This window comes from Nematolebias whitei, chromosome 18 (assembly GCF_014905685.2).
Source record: "Nematolebias whitei isolate Nwh7 chromosome 18, NemWhi1, whole genome shotgun sequence".
Classification (NCBI taxonomy): Eukaryota; Metazoa; Chordata; class Actinopteri; order Cyprinodontiformes; family Rivulidae; genus Nematolebias; species Nematolebias whitei.
Window position 1 is genome coordinate 28955782 of NC_056515.1, and position 19833 is coordinate 28975614.

Here is a 19833-nt window from a genome sequence, read left to right on the forward strand (position 1 = left end):
CTGGACAATGAAAACGCTAAATCTGGATGTTAACCTGGTCTGGTAGATACTTATACAGAATGGTAATTTAAATGCTACTGCTTTTGTCATTTCAGATGAAGAATATAACTCCTGGCTTAATCCCATGATAGGTTTTGGTGAAACAGCCCAAGCACCAACAAAAAATAAGCCAAAATGCAATGGCTGTGAAACTCTAAATCAGGATCTTAATCACATTAATCCCAACTGTGTGACTTTATCAGTCTCTCACATGGCTGTAGAGGAATTTTGGCTCCCTCGTTTTTGCAACATTACTTCACGTTATTGAGGCTTGCAGTTCTTCAGCTTTAATAAGGTTCCACCCACCACAACATTTCAGCTGGGCTGAGGTCTGTGTACTGGTTGCAACACTTCCTTTTTCAGCCACTCTGTTATAAGCATGCGGGATCATTGTGATGTTGCATGACGAACCATGTTGGTCATGTTGATGCTGCATGCCACCATCATCCCAGTTCCAAAAAGCTCTAAAATGACTGGTCTGAATGACTATCGGCCAGTGGCCCTCACCCCGATAGTCGTTAAATGCTTCGAAAAAATGGTCATGACTCACATCAAAACAACCATCAACATCAACGAGGACCCTCATCAGTATGCATACTGTGAGAACTGATCAACAGAGGATGCCATCTCCTCTGTGGTCCACACTGCGCTCAACCACCTGGAGCAGAAAAACTCTTACGTCCGTATGCTCTTTGTGGACTTCACATCTGCCTTCAACACCATGATCCCCCAAACCCTGATGGACAAACTATCCACACTAGGACTAAGCCCCTCCATCTGCAACTGGGTACTAGACTTCTTAACAAACAGACCACAGTTAGTGAGGATCCACAACTTCTCCTCCTCCACCATAACCCTCAGCACTGGCTCTCATCAGGGATGTGTGTTGAGCCCTCTCCTGTTTACTCTGCTCACGTATGATTGTGCAGCTACCCATCCAGGCTGTCACATTGTAAAGTTTGCAGATGATACAGCGGTGGTGGGATGCATCACAAACAATGATGAGTCCAGCTACAGGCAAGAGGTGGAACACCTGGAGAGCTGGTGCAAAGAGAATAACCTTCACATCAAAGTGAAGAAGACAAAGATGATTGTGGACTTCAGAAGGAACAAAAACATCTACACCCCCCTGAACATAAGAGGATCTGCAGTGGAAGTGGTCTCCAGCTACAAGTACTTGGGTGTACACATGAATGACAACCTCAGCTGGAGCAACAACACCACCAGCCTGATCAAGAAAGCTCATCAGAGACTCTACTTCCTCAGACGGCTGAGACGAGCTGGTCTGGGAAGCTCAGTCCTCACCTCCTTCTACAGGTGTGCAGTGGAGAGCATCCTGTGCTCCAGCATCAACGTGTGGCATGGAGGCTGCACAGCTGCAGAAAGAGAAGCTTTGCAGAGAGTGGTGAAGGCTGCACAGAAGTCTGTTGGAATCAGTCTCCCCACCATAACAGACATCTGCACCTCTAGATGCAGGAAGAGAGCCACCTGCATCATGAAGGACCCCACTCACCCAGCACACACACTTTTTGTCCCACTCCCCTCAGGAAGGAGGTTGAGGAGCATTAAGTGTAGAACCACTAGACTGAGGAACAGCTTCTACCCTGAGGCTGTTAGACTCATGAATCTCTAACTAGAATAATCACTGTGAAAAAAATCACATCATGTTGCTGCTGATCTGTTTCATGTTGCTGCTGATCTGTTTAAATGTTGATGTGTTCATGCGTGCTCATCTGCTCACACACTCATTTTCATGTTTGTGCTCATGTTCGATGTAATGTTTTTATGTTATGAGTGCTTAGTGTATATTTAGTTGATGTTTTTCTTAGTTCATATCTTAGATGTTATTACTGTTTTTCTTTTACATTTTATTGTTGGATGTAACTGGGACCCCGTGTACATAATTTCGCTCCACCACATGTACCACATGAGGTGTGAATGACAATAAAGAAACTCTGACTCTGACTGACAAGTTTTTACCAGAGTTTAGAAGGAAAATTCATGGTCAACTTTGCTGTAATTGCAAAGAACTAAGATTCAGCTGCTTTGATTTTGTTTCATTCATGAGTTTTATTTGAGAAAATGATCAATGCTTGAAGACAGCTACCAATCGGCAGCAGTCTTCAATGTGTTTTATTCTGATAATCTTTCACTGATGGGAGACTGAACTGTTAGGAACGAGTCTCGTGCCCAGTTTGATAAGAAGCGGCATTCACTTCATTAAGATCCCTATAACTGCTTCCCCCTCCTTGCAGACATTTTATTTTGCTGTTCTCATACATTATATAGGATTTAAAATGTCAGATAATGTGGGAGTTAGGCCTAGCTTGTTTCCCCCCCTTAAAATTCAAGTCAATTCAATTAAGTTTGTTTATATAGCACCAAGTCACAACAGAAGTCATCTCAGGGCACTGAACAGAAACTTTCATATATAAAAATAACAAGTTAACATTATTTATCTGAGGAGCAGACTGCTTTGAATTTAACTCCATCACAGAACTCTCATCTTGCGCAAGCACGAAGGCGACAGTGGGAAGGAAAAACTCCTTCATGAGGAAGAAACCTTTAGCAGAATCAGGCTCAGGGCAAGCGGCCATCTGCTTTGACCGGCTGGGTTTGAGAAGAACAGATACACAATGGCAGGTCGAGAATCTCATGTTAAGATAGAAATAGTATCAAATGAAAACTGTTTAATTTTAACAATCTTTTAAGAAAATTAGGTCATTTTGTCCTCTCGTAGTCTAAGCCTATGGCAGCATAACAAGCCAACCCTACTATAGGACATCAAAAAGGAAAGTCTTAAGCCCAGTCTTAAAACTAGACAATGTGTCAGCCTCACGGACAGAAACTGGAAATTGGACAGAAAAAAACTGAGAAAAGCACATGTGAAATGTGTCTTCTTCTCTCATATACAACAGTCCCTCGTTTATCGCGGAGTATCCGTACCCTGAAGCCCTGTGATAAGTGAAAAACCATGAAGTAGGAAGTAGTATATATATATATATATATATATATATATATATATATATATGTGTGTGTGTGTGTGTGTGTGTGTGTATGATAGTCGTTTTAAACCATTCCCACACTCTGGCAACATTCTGAACAATGTTTCTAAACGCTCTAAAAGAGCACAGAATGGCATGGTTTCAGCTCCCTGCCTCCTCTGCTCTCAGCCACCTGCAGGCGCTCTTGGCCACGCCCACTTCTCCGCTCTGCACGGAGAACAGCTGATCAGCTGCAGCAGGAAGCTTATCCTGCAGTATGGGTTGCACAAAGGTGCAGGAGGACGATTTTTTTTTTCTGCAGCTCTGGGCTGCACAAATAAGGTGAAGCAGGTGCTAAACAATTTTTAAATCATTTATTTTAAATAAAAATGCCATGCCGATCGTGCAGCACATCCATCAATCAGCCAATTGTGTGTCATGTCTTATCTTATTTTTGAAAAACTGCAATAGAGCGAGTCCATGATAAACGAACCACAAAGTACCGAGGGATACTGTATTTATGTTCACAATAGAAACTAAACGCATGTTCATAAAACAATTAAACAAAATAGCAGCAAACATAAGCTGCCCCTGACTGATCACAAATCTCTAACAATGCCCCCCTAGGCCTCCCCGTTAGCATCGCCCCTGGTGCGCGCGTGCGTTGGCCCTTTAAATGGGTGGTGGTTGACGGTGAGATAGCAGATAGGTTTAATTTAGTCCCTGAACACGTCGTGCATCCAGGAACCTCTCTGCTGATCGTCTGGTAGCCTTTTCCCTCCCCTCCCTCCTCCGGTCTCTCTCCGGTAAAAGCTGCTTGTGTCTGCCCCGGAGCGATGGGAGGTACGGCCGCACATCACCAGTAATTTCCCGCTGACTGATCCGCACATTCATCATGTTTTCTCCCGTGACAGAGGCCGAGACGCGCCAGAAGCTGCTCCGCAATGTGAAGAAGGAGGTGCGTGCCTTTCTTTATCTCACGTCGTGTTTACAGGGAGCGTGGATGGACAGGCCTGTTTATGATAAAAATAATAATAATAAAAAAATAAAATAAAATAAAAAACGTTAAGACACAAATGATGCTGGAGGCTGCTGCAGATGTGTCCAGCTGCTTCTGTCTGCTGAGGCTGACGATGATGCTGATGATAATGATGACGATAGTGATGATGATCTGAGGAGCCTACATTGTGCCCTGCACAGATTTTGTCACTGGATGTGCAGAAGCTGAATTTTACGAACAACTTAAATAAGCATCACCCCAAACTTCAAGGTGTGACCTTGCCATCCTTTTTTTTCCCATTATTTTAACCCTCATCACGAGCTCTAAACTGCAGCTTGTTTTGCTCATAATGAAAAGCACATCTAACAATGAAGCTGCTCATTTCACTCTGAGGACAAATTAAATCGTTTTTTTTTTTGAGTGGATGCAAACAGAGCATGCTCCTTCCAGACTTTTTCTTGCGTTCATGCTCGCCCTCACCTGTGACTCATTGCTTCTTAAAAAAGCACACCCATGGCTCAGGTTCTGCTGCAGGGAGGAGTCTACATTTGATAAATAGATTCTGCTCAGGTTATTGTTGCAAAGCAGAATTTAAATGTTTGTAACCATTAGCCTCCTTTGATTGCACTAATTGTCATGAATCAATATGAATTTTTGGTCCTTTCATACACGATGCTCCTTCTTATCCATACAGAACATCCCGTTAAAAGTTGATTCACTACGTCTTATCATGTGTGTTTAACAAAAAAGTTGTTTTCATTGCGTTTTCTTTTTTGCTTTTGGTCCATTTTGACTGAGATAATGACGAGTGTGAGAACAAGTTGGTTTAAAAAGGAAACGGTGAAAAGGGGGAACTACTGAAAATCCAACATTAAGTTAAATTTTGGTTTAATATTGCAGATGTTTGTGATGTTTTTGGAGTCATGTGACCTGGTGCAAATTGATACTATTTTAAACTGTTGTAATTCTGTCTCCGTCTAAACTGAAAGACATGACAAAGGAAAATAATTATTTTTCTCAGTTGCCATGTATATTTTGCGTTATAGTTGGCAGAATAAAATAGTCCTAGATCTGGAAGGGTCAGTTGTGTTTATTTTTTTTTATAGAAAATTAAAAAATTTGGATTGCATCACAAGTTTGCTAAAGAAAAATCTCACCTTTATATAAAAAACTGCGCTCTAAAGGGTTAAGAAAAGCTAAATAAAGTTGAATAAACAAAATCAAAAGGGCACACTGACAAGTCACAAACAGCACGAGAAACAAATGCATTTAAAAATGAGTTCTGAATGCTGGCTGAAATTTGCAAATGAGGCTGAAGCTGAACTGTTAAAGCTAAAAGAATCATATCATTAGCTAAAAGCTAAAAGGAGCTAAACTCTATGTAAATACTAAAAATAGCAAAACGCTAAAAGAAGCAAAACACTTCCGAAAAGTTAAACACAACCAAAAGGCTAGTTAAAAACTGAAAGTAGCAAAAGGCTAGCCAAAAGAAATAAAAGGGCAACTAAAAGCCAAAGTAGCAAAAGGCTAGATAAAAGTTTAAGTATAGTCAAAAGCTAAAAGTATCAGGATTTTAGCAAAAAGCTAAAGGTACCAAAAGGCTAATTTAAAGCTAAAAATAGCAAAAGAGTAGCAAAAAGTAGCAAAAGGGTAACTGTGAGCAAATATAGCAAAGGACTAGCTAAAAGTTTAGGTGGGCAAGAGCCCAGCTAAAAGCTAAAATAGCTAAAATAATATAGATCCGGTTGTTGGAAAACTATTTTCATACTCCCATCCTGTTTGCATGATTCTTTTGAGTTTGCTTGTGAAGGCACCATGTGACAAACTGTGACTGGAAGAGGATTAGCTTCTTTAACTCTCATCATACAGCCTCTCAGTGCTCACTCGGGTTATTATTGCCTCTTTGGTGTTATAACTTTAACTTTATCAGACTAGTTAAGACTTGTCTTTGTGTATTTTCCTCTCATTCAGGTGAAACAAATCATGGAGGAAGCGGTAACGAGGAAGTTTGTGCATGCGGACAGCAGCCACATCATCTCCTTCTGCGGTAAACGATTCTCTGCTCATGATGTTTGTAGCAATTACATGAAGGTGAAAGCTTCGAATGATGCCAGAAATAAGGAGATGCTAAATAAACTATGCATCGTGATTTTATTGTTCTACCTAAATTAAATCTTACTTTGCACATCCTGTGTTAAACTACATACTGTTAAGCAGAGTTTTTACCACAACGCTGCAGATGTGCTGAGCTCTCTCACCTCCTTCAATTTTATCTCCACATGTTCCCAAAGATTGTTCCAGTTTGTTCGGAGTCTATAAATCTTTCAGATTTCCTCTCTATAGCCACATATATTAGTATCCAGTCAGCTGGCACTTTGGATAAATTCAGGACTTTGGATTAAAGCAGGCTAACACCTTTTGAAGGTGTTAATATTAACCAAAAATGAGCCATATCATCTCCCTCATATCCTTGCAACCATTTCAATTTATACCTGCTTGTGCTGCCTGCGCTTGCACTTCATAGTTAATATTAGAATACGTAAAGGCGTGCTAAAGCTCTAACTAGATTGTGCTCTTCAAATGAAAACACAAAAAGCAGCTTTGAATGGAAGTGTAAAGGAAACCACCTGAACAATACATTAACCTAAAAGCTCCCTGTGGTTGTGTGTTTACAGCTGTAGTAGAGGCATGTGTGCTACACGGGCTGAAAAGGCGTATCGCAGGCCTGCTGTGCAGTAATAAGGTGGCTGCACTCTTTATGAAGGTGGCAAAGAGCTTTTCTCCTGCCGAGGGGCTCTGCCGTAAAGTCCAGGAGCTGGAGCAGCTGATTGAAAACAGGTGAGGTCATTTCTGCCAGCGAGAGGCAATTAAAAGGAACTAATTCTCTGTAGTCTTGTGGTTTCTACCCCATTTCCATAAATCCATCATGGACATTAATGTCTTGGTTGGATAGTATTTATTTTAAAACTTTTTTTTTTTTCACTTGTTTGTATTGTTTACATCATAGCTTAGATTAAAATTACAGCAAATATTTAAATATTCTTAAGAATTTGGGGCAGAAGTTTAAAACTGAAGTAAAGTTTAACGATGAAAACAACATATTGAGCTGTAAAAATGAGGTGAAGAGTCCTAAAAGCATTGCTCCAGTTGTGTGCATGGTGGTGGTAGCATCAACATTTGGTGCTGTTTTGTGACCATAGGAACTGGTTGCAGTGGATAAAATTATAAAGAACGACTGTAACCTAAAAACAACAACTAAACAATTAATGCTTTGACATGACATGAGTTAGAAGCAGATTAATAACCTCAAAATCACATTAACTTTTGGTTATGGAAAGGTATAGGCGTAAAAATGTTAGCTTTTTAAAGTTTTTCCCAAGTGTTGATTTAAACCTTCACAAATAACTTTTCCTAGAAATTGGTAATATTCACTAGGTTCATTTCCATTTATCAAGAAAATTATTATTTAAAGAGAATTTTGAATTGCATTTAAAGGTCATGATGCAACACTTAAGAGATATAAAATCAAGTCATGATGCAACAGATTTGAATTTTTGCCCAAAACAGATAAAAACTTCTCATTTATTTTTTACTTTTGACTTTTAAGATATCTTGTCTTGTTATTCTGTCTTAAAAAAAGATCGGATATGAACTCTGAAAGCTTTTTGTCTGTCGTGATTTTATGTACATTTCCGGTAGGGGGTGTTTGTGCTATGTTACATTTTTCTTTAATTTTTAATTCATATCTGTATTTGAAATGTGTTTAAAATTTTTTCTAGCAAGCAAAACAATTCCTCGCTGAGTAATGACCGCAGCCGATTGTCCAAGTTGCCCAACCTTCCTCCTCAGGCGCTGAAACATTTGTGGATTCGAACAGCTTTGATGGAGAAACTCCTGGACAAGATCGTTCTGTACTTGGTGGAAAACAGCAGGTATGTTATTTATTGCATTTGTAAATCTCAGGTTTTGAAAACAAGGCGACAAAACTCAGAAGTCAAAGTTATCTCTAAAGTTGATCTCCGTGAAACTGGATTAATTTACTGCTCAAAGAAACAACCAATGGTGTTTTGATGTATTTGGATTGCAATAGACAAAGCTTTGACCCTAGTTACTCATGTCCCAGGAGAAATTTGATAGTTGGCTTGAATCCCAGGCCAAATGGGGGAATCAGATTCAGATAAGCCACAATTGTTGATTTTCTTGAGGCAGACTGTTTATTTCTTGTCGGCCTTGAGTCTTGCTGGAACTTTGCCGGTCCAAAATGACCAGATTTATGGGTCACTCCACTGATCTGTGTTATGGGCCTTCCTCAAGGTAGATCCCAGAGTACTCACACCGCAAACCAAACCTTCACACAGACTCTGAAGATTTGCCATGGCCGAAACTGCTGTCGATGCCTTTTTCAAAAGTTGATTTAAAAAAAGAGCCCTGCCGATGCCAAAAAGCAGAAACTTTGCTATCACAACTCCAAATATATAAACGTCTTTGGCGTCCTCCTGAGACATAAATGAGAGACACATCAGCTGCCAAACTACCCACGGATCTCTGATGTACCCCGCAGCGTGAGTCTCAGCACGACGAGGGTTCTCCAGGACCCTCTCATTTTGTTGAAAAGATTTTGTCGATTGCGTTGAAAGTCCAGCTCACCAGATCCATAATAGTATTTTTTGTTCGGGAGATGTGTACCAGGAGCTTCAAGACTCACAGAGAGCAAAAGCAGGAAGAAGAGGAAAACAGGGGGAGGGAGAGCAGAGGCGTCCGTCTTGAGCGAGAGCCAGAGGAGAAAAATAAATTGTATACTTGTATTTAAAAAGCTTTTTTCTTAAACTGTTATATTTCCTGTATGTTTATGTTGTGTTATTACGTTTTGCTTCAGTGCATTTTATGATAAAGGAGCCATGCTAATGGATCCTGTGGACGGACCAATCCTTGCATCTCTTCTGGGTACCTTCCCTTACTGTGACAACTTTCAGTTTAGAGGTTTAATCATACAGAGTTCTAGTTTAAACCTGTTAACTTTGTTCTACAGTTGGCCCCTGTGCTTTGGAGTACACCAAAGTTAAGACTGCCGACCATTTCTGGACAGATCCGTCCGCTGACGAGCTTGTACAGCGGCATCGAATCCACAGTGGCCACTGTCGGCAGGACTCTCCCTCCAGAAGGCCTGCCCTGGTAGGATGCTCCAATAACTCAGCAACCAGTCTTGCATTTTGGCTCCGATGTGTGTAATGTTTCCCACGTTTTCTTGAACTAGATCCAGAAGAGACAGTCCAGTGGTAGCATGGATGATCGGCCTCTCCTGTGGGCCAGAGAATACGTTGAATCACTCCACCAGAACTCCAGAGCCACGCTTCTGTTTGGCAAGAACAATGTCCTGGTGCAGCCGGTACGTTTCTTCCAATGTTTGTGAGAAAGTTAATAGACTTTTTAAATCATAAAGCAATACTTAAAGAGATTTTATGGTGCTGTAATAAGAAATGTTGAAACCTCTCAGGGCAGCACGGTGGCGCAACTGGTAGAGCTGCTGCCTCTCAGTGAGCAGGTCCTTGGTTCAAACCCCGGTCCAGGGGCCTTTCTGGGTGGAGTTTGCATGTTCTCTCCGTGCATGCGTGGGTTTTCTCCGGGTACTCCGGTTTCCTCCCACAGACCAAAAACATGCATGTTAGGCTGATTGGTAACTCTAAATTGTCCCTAGGTGTGAGTGAGAGAGTGAATGGTTGTTTGTCTTGTTTGTCTCTATGTGGCCCTGTGATGGACTTGCGACCCGTCCAGGGTGTACCCCGCCCCTCGCACAGTGATTGCTGGACATGGGCACCAGCGACCCCCGTGACCCAAAATGGAATAAGCGGGTAAAGATAATGGATGGATGGATGGATGGAAACCTCTCAGGGTTTGTTTCTGCTTGCAGAGAGATGGGATGGAAGCCATACCGGGCTACCTCTCACTTCATCAAACCGCAGATGTTATGACACTGAAGTGGACTCCCAATCAGCTGATGAATGGCAATGTTGGAGAGCTAGATTCTGAAAAGAGGTTAAAAACTCAAGGCATAACAAAATAAATACTTGTTACCCATCCAGTCCCTTAATTACCCATCTTTTTTCAGTGTTTTCTGGGATTATGCAATGACGATTCGTTTGGAGGAGATTGTATATCTTCACTGTCACCAGCAAGGTAAACCCTCAATTTTCCCCAAATTTCCAAATGATCTGACTTTAGGTGTTATTAAACTGTTTTATCCTGCTTTATTTAGTGAACTGTGGTGGGACAGTAGTTTTGGTCAGCCAAGATGGAATCCAGAGACCTCCCCTGCATTTTCCCAAAGGGGGTCACCTGCTGCAGTTTCTTACCTGCCTCGAGACCGGCCTGCTTCCTCATGGGCAGCTAGACCCTCCGCTATGGAATCAAAGAGGAAAAGTTAGCCTACATTATTTACTCATAATTTACTTCAAACAGTAAATGCTTTAGCATTAGCGTCTGAACACTTTGCCTTTCTGACAGGGAAAGGTGTTCCCTAAACTGCGGAAGAGAAGTCCCCATAGTTCATGTGATTCCGTGTCGGATAAGGAGGAGGATGAAGCAACCGATTACGTGTTTCGGATCATCTTTCCCGGCATTCAGATGGAGTTCAGTAAGTGTCATCTTCCTGCTCTGCCTCCAAATGATCATTTAATGAAGAATCATCAGGGATTACATCGACGATTGCTTTCACGTTGTATTATTTATTTTCCTTCAGTGTATGTTCTGTGCACACCTTGGTAATTAAATTATTTCTAATGTTTATCTGCTAGAGTTCCATTAACGTCTTGTCTGTTTAGTGCAAATATTAATTTCAAGTTATTGTTCAGTTGACAATGACAAGCCTTGGCGTGGAAACTCGTCTGTCTAATCTGTATTGTCCACCTCTTGTGTTTCTTTTCTAATTTTTTCTCTGTTTTTTGGTTCTTATAATTTTCAGACAAGAACTTTATGTCCAGCTCTACTGACTTCTGTCATTGTTCTATTAGCCACAGTAATGTTAAGCGCTTCTATGCTTTTTAGTGCCCCTTGAGATTATGGATCAGGGTGTTAATATGTGGCAGCCGACCCCTAGAAAGTCCTCATGCTCGTCTTGCTCCCAGAATGGCTCCTCAGATGGTTCTCTACCTAATGGATGCAATCATGAAAGGTAAGTGTTACTGTGGGACTGGCTCTAATTGACCTTCTGATTATTCCATTTGTCTAAATTAATCATTTTCCAATTTGTCCAGGGCTCCTATAAAGCTCCTTTGTGACACAATGAAGCACCAAATAATCTCCCGTGCATTCTATGGATGTGAGTTCATTTAATTTTTAGATATATTAAAGCTGTTTTTTTTTTAAGCTGATGCTGATTTGTTTTAATTCTAATATGTTTTGTGCAGGGCTTGCATACTGTCGCCATCTGTCCACAGTGCGTACACACCTTTCTGCACTGGTCAACACCGCCATCGTTGACCCTAGTGCACCACGAGATGCTCGAGGGGGCCTCACCGTGGAGGTTTGGACCAGTTTCCTCAAAGACAGCTCTGTAAGATTCAAACATTTGGCAGTGTGACATCATTCTTAATGCTTCACGTTTCTTTTTAATGTATTTTAATGGGAAAAAAACAAACATATGTTGTAGGCCTATGAGGAGAAGGAGATCCACAGGCTTGTGTATTTCGGTGGCGTGGCCCCGTCACTTCGCAAAGATGTCTGGCCCTTCCTGCTGGGACATTACCGGTTCAGCATGAGCGAGAAATGCAGGCTGGAGGTATTTCATGTCGATGTTTAAATGTACCTCCACATGAACTGGGCTGGATTAGAACTGTTTATTCATGTGCACTCTGTGACTCAGATTGATGAGAAGATGCGGAGCATGTACGAACAGACTGTGAAGGAGTGGCAGGGCTGTGAGGTCATCGTTCGCCAGAGGGAGAGGGAGAAGCACGCCGAGGCCCTCGCACGATGCTTGTCCGGTGCCAGTGTGGAACGAGGACCTGTACAGCGGGACTCCACCATAAGCACAGATGCAAGTTATCGCTTTTCTTGTTGAAAAAAGTTCCATGTAGCGAATGAAAATGTATCGTTAGAAAATGTTTTTAACTTATAGCTCTGTTTTTTTGTGTTGTGTAATGTTATAGTCGTCTCTGAGCAGCAGCTCAGACCAACAGAATGTCCACTTGCAAAGTGATTCTTGCAGCAGCGCACAGGTATTTCTCTAAAAGAAGAACATCAAAACTATTTTTTACGCTGTTAAAAAAAAAAAGATAATGCAGGTTATTTTTGTTTTGAATGCAAAGTGAAACAAAAAGTACATTTCCTTAAACAAAACTTAACTTAATATTTATACAATTGTTTGTAAAACGTCACATAGAAAATTCAGTACATTCTGGTCTTTTTTTTTTTACAAATAGTTTAAAAACCACACTTTAAAAATTTTTTTTTTTTTTAACGAGGAAATTTCAGCATAAAGCAGCAAGATAAGAACTCGTTGAATCAGTAAGAATCATAACCTAAAATTAGGGATGCACGATATTATCGGTATGGTATCGGTATCGGACGATATTAGCGTTAAAGTTAAATATCGGGCATCGGTCATTCCATCAAAATAAATCACCGTATAAAAGGCGCTGTTTTTGTATGACAACCCAGTGACAAGGATGCCTGCAGCGCCAGCACAACGTGATGATGTCACGCGCACCTACCTGGTCTGATTACAGTGGAGAGGAAGAAGTCAAAATGTCAGCAGTGTGGAAGGGTTTTTTTTTTTGTTGAAGATGTCGAATTCTGAAGATTTTTGGACTACGTTGAGTCTCGCTACATCATCCCCAGTCTGAGATATTTTTCTGCCTTTCCTGAGTTACAAGCCGTTATTTCCAACGTCACTAAGAAGCTAATAGCTGATAGCACTTGGGTGAGTTTTACCACAGACATTTGGACGTTGTGTTAGCCCCGTTAGCATGATTAGTCTTACAGCACAATGGATAGACAAAAACTTTGAACTTAAAATGTCTGTCCTTCATGCACAAGAGTGCAGAGGATCCAACACTGCAGCTAGAAACTCGGAACAAGCCTCCACAAGTGAGCAAGCACCGCAGGTGATTAATGCTAATAAATAATATTTAACCAAGTGCTATGCATATATGGCTGTTACTGAATATATGTCACCAGCTCTTACAGCTGTTACATAATTTTTGTAGCAAATAAGCCTAAATAAGAGGGCTATGTTCTGACAAAGGAAAGTATATAAAAAAATATCATTCTCGATTATCGGCCATTGGCCAAATAAGTTTTAACATATCGGCATATCGGCCAAAAATATAATATTGTGCATCCCTACCTGAAATAAAAAGTCTGAAGTGTTTGTTTCTTTATTTGTCAGTTAGGAAAAGGTCCCTTTTGTTTACAAGAAGGGGCGGGGCTTAAATATTGTACTGCAGCCAGCAGCTAGGGGGAGCTCTTCCTTTGTGGCTTCAATTTCCAGCTTCTGGTCTTGTGTCTAGTTATAAAATATATTTATGCTTTACCATCATAGACTTTTTTAGTGTCCACAGACTTTCTTTTAAAATCTGCATCACAAATATGTCCAGATTAACAGGTAAAAAGAAAAGGGAAATGCAAAAACACACAGTTTGACTGATTTACATAAGCTGCTTGTGACTTAACTCCAGCTCATTTCAGTGCAGAATTCTAAAGGATTTGCTTGTTCTTCCCTTTCCCTTTTTGTCACAAGGTATTTGAATCGGTTGAGGCTGAGTCCACGGCTGAGGGAGAAGAAACGCTGCAAAGTAGTCTTGTGAAGACCACAGATGGTCCACGGTTTTTCCCCTGCGAGTCCTCCTCCCCCGATGTGTCAAACCAGCATGAAGGGTTAGATAATCCTCCCAAAAGTGAGTCAACAGCTGAACCTATAGCCTCCCAGCAGACGGACAATACACCCAATGATGAAACTACAACTGGTTCAGAGTCGGGGAAAAGTCATCTCACTTTGTGCGAATCAGCAGAAAAAGATGGAAAGCAGTCAGTTGTGGAGGAAGAGGGTGTAATGAAGAAGATGGAGATATATTTGGAAAGTGAAGCAGTTGCAAAAACACAAAATAAGTCCAAGGACACTTGTGCCGCTGAGAATAAGGAAACAACTCCTGTAGAAGCAGTAGATACTAACATGAATGTGAAATCTGCTCCGGAGAACACTAACGTCCTGAAGCTGGAAACAGAGATCCATAACGAGTATTTCCAAGCCCCTCTACTCGGGCAGACCTTAGCTGTCCAAACAAAAAAGAGCAGAGATGTAGAAGGTGAAACACACCGTCCACTCGAATCAAGAGAAAATAATTGGCAAAGTAAAAAGACTGAAAATGCAGAAACAGCAGTGTGTGACTTTGCAGAAACCAAAAAATCAGAGATTGAGAAGCCCGGCTCAAATTCTCCAGTCAGACAAGTTCTGAATGCTCTGCAGTGTGCATCGAGAGGCAGCCTCTCCTTATCTCACTCTCGGCAGTCTCCAGATACAGCCGATTCAGACGACTCCCCCTCTGCCCTGGAAATGGAGGACATTCCTGCTGGCATAACATGTGTGACTTCGGAGGACATCAGAGCCAGGCCTCTGGTGGGCCTCGCTGCACCTCCTATCCCTTTAGCGCAGAGAGAAAAAATGGCATCCGAGAGTTTTGTCCAAGATCACCATCTGGACACAGCGTGTAACACCAGTCCTGAGGTCACCGATCTGGGCCTTTCTGAAGAGGAGCCGGAGATGGACAATGTCCTCGCTGAACAGGAGTCCACAGACATGGGAGGTGTCAAATATGAAGAATCGTCAGAGGAGCAAACCTATTCTGTAAGTATCATACACGACCCACAGTATAAAGATATTCTGTCTGTTATACACACCGACAGATGTCTTTATTGCTCAAGCAAGAAACGCTGGACATGTACTTGATCAACTTGCACCGCATCGACAAAGATGTCCGACGCTGCGACCGAACGTATTTGTACTTCACTCCTGAAAACCTGGAGAAGCTGCGTAACATCATGTGCAGGTAAACACGTAAACGTTTTAAGCAAGCCTATTCTGCCTCCACATGATTGTATCACTGATTTTAGTTGATTTTATCACTGATTTTAGTTGCACTCTGTAGCACTTTGAGATTTTTGTTAATGAAAAGTGTGTTACAAATTAAATTCATTATTATTATTAACATGTCCCACTGCAACGTCTTATGTTTGTTTCAACCCAAAAAGAAAATCATTATCAGCCACTACCAAAGGTGAAAGGGTGATTATGTTTTTGCTCATGTCTGTATGTGTGTGTCTGTATTGTCTTATGAATTACTGAACTGATTTTAATTAAACGTTCAGGAAAAATGGATGAACATCTACAAATTTTAGTGTTAACCTGATTCAAGATGGCTGCCATAGCAACAAATATGACTATGTCATTTTTACATTCATTCTACAGTTTGATGTAGTAGCTGAGATTGATCCTTATACTTTTACTGACTGATGCAGATTTAGTTTTAAAATTTTGACATGAACTATAGAAATGGACTTTCTGTCTGTTAGCAAAATATTCCATGAACCACCAAACGGATTTGAATGACACTTTCATAAAGTAATCATTGGGTGTACATGTATAATTAATTATCTTTTGGATTTAGTCTAATTCAAAATGGCTGTCACATCTAATTGACCTAAGAAAACAGTAAAATAATTCTAAATCAGCCAAATCAGCCAATGACTATCCATGCTGCTGATCTCATGCTGCTGATCTATTTCATGAATCATGTTGCTGTGTTCATTCATGCTCATCTGCTCACACAGACTCATGTTCGTGCTGCTGTTTCGGCGTATTGTTTTTGCACTATTAAGTGTTTAGCGTATTCTTAGTTCATATCTTAGATCTTATTGCTGTTTTCTTTTACAATTTATACTTTTGTTGGATGTAACTGGGACCTTGTGTACACAGTTTTGTTCCACCACATGTACCACATGAGATGCGAATGACGGTAAAGAATCTTGACCTTGAAATGTGCAGATGTTTGGGTAAAACTTGTTGTGGTAGCAGCTGAGCATAGTCCTCAAAACATATTTTGACAGCACTTCATTGGGTGACATTTTTGCTTAAAACATTGCATTAACTTTTTAGTCAACACTGTTTGTTAGCAAAATATCTCATGAACCACTGCACAGATTTCAACGAAACTTTTAGCCTTTTTTTTTGTTCTCCTGCAACTACAATAAACTTTTGGAGTCAGACTAATTCAAGAAAAGCTCATTTAATCAGCCTTAGACTACACAAACATGGCTAGGGAAAATCACAGATACTGTGCTAAAATTTCGTGTGTTGCTATTATTGCATGAGATTGGGCATAATGGTATTTTTAAGATTTAACCAAAATATATATGTATAAGATAATTTTGGTCTAAAACGTTGACTTAAAAAGCACCGGGTGATATGCATTCCTTTAATGAACACTAGCCCTTTAATTGAAAAAAATAAAAACCATTTGTTTGTTGCAGTTACGTGTGGCAGCACCTGGATATAGGGTACGTGCAGGGCATGTGTGATTTGCTGGCTCCCCTTCTGGTTATACTGGATGATGGTTAGTAAAACTTTATGAGGCACCAAAACTTTAAATGCATTTAAATGGCTCAGCAGACACCTTGCTAAGTTGCGCCTGTTTGTGCTGGGACATTTTCACAGAGGTGATGGCGTTCAGCTGCTTCACTGAACTCATGAAGAGGATGAACCAGAACTTTCCTCACGGGGGGGCCATGGACACTCACTTTGCAAATATGCGCTCACTCATACAAGTATGTTCATGTTTTGTAGCTCAGTGACAGTCTGTGATTTATTGTGTGTTGTTAAAAAAACACTAATGAAACTGTCAGAATTGGTATTTAAATGCAATAATTTTCCAATATTAATGGTTCAGAAGAACCAGGAAGCAACCCATGGGTATTTTTGATTTATTATGTTTATAATGGGATCAGAAAACAACAATGCTAGTCAGGTTTGATCCATTCTTATGTACAGTAGTCCCTCGCTACTTCGTGGTTCGACTTATGTAAACTCGCTCTTTCATGGTTTTTCAAAGTAAAATTGGACATGACACCCAGTTGGTTCATTGATGGATGAGCCACACGATCGGCATGGGTTTGTTATTTAAAATAAATTATTTTGAATTATTTAGCACCTGATGCACCTGTGTGCAGCACACATGTGCAGGGAGAAGCTCCCTCCTGCAGCATGTCATGATCTCCGGAGAAGTGGGCGTGACCAAGAGTGCTGGCAGGTGGCAGAGAGAGCGGAGGTCATCATGACATGCTGTGCTCCTTTAGAGTTTAGAAACATTGTTTAGAATATTGCAAGAGTGTGGGAAGAGTTTTAAACATGTGTGTGCGTGTATGTATGTATGTATGTATGTGTATAGATAGATAGATAGATAGATAGATAGATAGATAGATAGATAGATAGATAGATAGATAGATAGATAGATAGATATCTCATAAATAAACTACTACTTGTACTATTCCTACTTCGCGGTTTTTCACTTATCATGGGGGAGGTGAAATTGAAAACCCCGCGCTTGGGACTCAAGAGGGTAAAACTGTCTGGCTGAGGGGGGCCAGTGCGGGGCCACCGATATTTTAGGTGTGGCACTGGTATCGGAGTCAGTCGTTCTAACAGTTTGGTTTTCTTTGAGCAGATTCTGGATTGTGAGCTGTTTGAACTGATGCAGCAGAACGGAGACTACACTCACTTCTACTTCTGCTATCGTTGGTTTCTTCTCGACTTCAAAAGAGGTGGGATGAGAAACTCTGGAATCTCAATGTTTGGTTAAATCAAACGTCATTTTCTGGCTTTCTCTGAACAGAAATGGTGTACGACGACGTGTTCTCCGTGTGGGAGACGCTCTGGGCCGCCAAGCACACCTCCTCTGAACACTTTGTGCTCTTCATCGCCCTGGCTCTTGTGGAGATGTATCGAGACATCATTTTGGAGAACAACATGGACTTCACAGACATCATCAAGTTCTTCAACGGTGAGATGATTGCAAGCACCATGTTTTAAACTAAACAGCTGACCAATCAGCGCAGACTATGAGCTTAATTAATTTTTTTTTAATGCAAAATGACTGTCTTTTAAAATAATTTTACATTAAATATTATCAGCAATTTCTGCCTTCTCTTTTTAGAAATGGCCGAGCGGCACAACGTCCCACAGGTCTTGATGAAGGCCCGAGACCTGGTGCACAAAGTCCAGACCCTCATAGAAAACAAGTAATGCAGGCTGCTGCATCGTCCCTTGATTGTTGTGCTCCGTTGTGTCAAAGATCCCGACAATATAACAGTGACACAGTTTTTGGGGAGACAGCGATTAAAGCTATTTCTAAAAAATGGTGGTAAAGCAACTTCTCTCTGTTGCTCCTCTTTATATTTACGAGTGTTGCCAGTGACATTTTTATTTTTGAAGTGTCTGTTAACCCATTGAATGTACCCCTATTGAATCTGCTTCAGGGTGGTATTCATTGAGCATTTAATTTATTTGGAAAACTTGTTTTTTTTTCATGGATAATTCTTCACTCTGTTCATTTTCTGCCACAGCCATTTGCTTAAAAGGATAGTTTGGTTATTTACACAAGCCACAGAATGACAGTAAAACTGACTTTTGTTCAATTCTTATATTTGGAAGTGAGGTACTCTGGAAAGCTTATGAACAATTAATATCTTACCTGTTGCAAATAGCTCTTTGAACTGGCTCAATTTAAAGAAAGTTTAATTTTGATCGGATTGACAACCTTGACCAAGCCTAGGGTGGATCGCTGCCGTAAAGCAACCCCAACCTTTGAAATTTCACAAGAAAACTTATCTATAAACCTTCACACTGCCATCAGTGTTGCATTATACTCCACTGTTATTTAGGCACAAACATGTTTTTGCTGGTAGTGCTTCAGGCTGCACCTGAAGTGCTACGCTAGCTGCTGGTACCACCATAAAACTTGATGTTTTATCATTGTATCATGTGAAATTTGGTTTTAATGTAAAGGTGTATGAAGTAGTTTGCACGAACCACTACAAAATCTTTGTAGGTTGAAGATGTTTTAACTCGGCAGCAGTCCACTTCGGTTTTGACTCAGCTCATATTAGCATTAGCTTATCGATTGAGTCCGAATTAAACTATTTTCTCCAAACTGAAGCTAAAGAGCTAAGATTTCAATTCACTGAACCCCACTTCAAAAGATCTGAACTATCACTTTAAGTTGCACATCTTGTAATACACACAGTTTTTGTAGTGTTTATTTTGTAGCTACCATGCTTGAACATTGTGTGATAAACTTGATTATATTTTCAGGTCAGGTACATGATGTGTTCAGATGATTTGGTTCTTAACCCTCCTGCTGCCCTTGGGTCAAAATTACTTTTGACCTAAGGGCAGCAGGAGGGTTAAGCATTAGAGGATTGTGCTCAAACCAGTTACATCGTTGGGTTGCATCTTAATAACCATTTTAAGAACAACATGCTTGGCTTTTGGACAGTTAAGGCCCCGTTTCTGCCTCTGATTCACAACAGTCTTCAGGATATTCAGCCCGAGTGCACAGAATTTATTTGAGGACATTTCCAGCTGCACTTGACCGAGTCCTCATATTGCGAGCTGCTCGTCTCTGACGTCGTGTGTGCGCTGAATGAGAAGTGATTCACCCTGCTGATGCTCATCCGTTGACTCACGTGTCAGTTTGTATTTTTGTGCAGATCGATGCTTCTTCTTTGGCTCGTTCTGACCGCTACTGAAGCCTTACTTTACTC

At 40.8% G+C, this 19833-nt stretch overlaps 1 protein-coding gene across 1 annotated transcript; it reads left to right on the top strand.

The window, feature by feature from the left end:
• The first annotated feature begins 3760 nt into the window (after positions 1-3760).
• Positions 3761-18313, top strand: sgsm1b (small G protein signaling modulator 1b). The gene is made up of 24 exons (XM_037692265.1): positions 3761-3981; positions 5995-6070; positions 6699-6861; positions 7803-7955; positions 8900-8967; positions 9053-9195; positions 9278-9409; positions 9932-10056; positions 10130-10197; positions 10277-10440; positions 10525-10654; positions 11065-11191; positions 11274-11338; positions 11427-11572; positions 11669-11797; positions 11882-12055; positions 12168-12236; positions 13760-14863; positions 14941-15065; positions 16546-16628; positions 16730-16839; positions 17736-17832; positions 17904-18071; positions 18225-18313. Exons 1-24 carry the CDS (start codon positions 3919-3921, stop codon positions 18311-18313), a joined length of 3771 nt encoding a protein of 1256 aa, XP_037548193.1. The 5' UTR covers positions 3761-3918.
• The last annotated feature ends 1520 nt before the right edge of the window (positions 18314-19833 follow it).

Excerpts from the sequence above, each read along its gene's own strand:
- sgsm1b (XM_037692265.1), top strand. The coding sequence starts at position 3,919 with ATGTTTTCTCCCGTGACAGAGGCCGAGACGCGCCAGAAGCTGCTCCGC. Across the intron at positions 11,798-11,881 it reads GCGAGAAATGCAGGCTGGAG|ATTGATGAGAAGATGCGGAG; the intron begins GTATTTCATGTC and ends TCTGTGACTCAG. Across the intron at positions 12,056-12,167 it reads ACTCCACCATAAGCACAGAT|TCGTCTCTGAGCAGCAGCTC; the intron begins GCAAGTTATCGC and ends GTAATGTTATAG.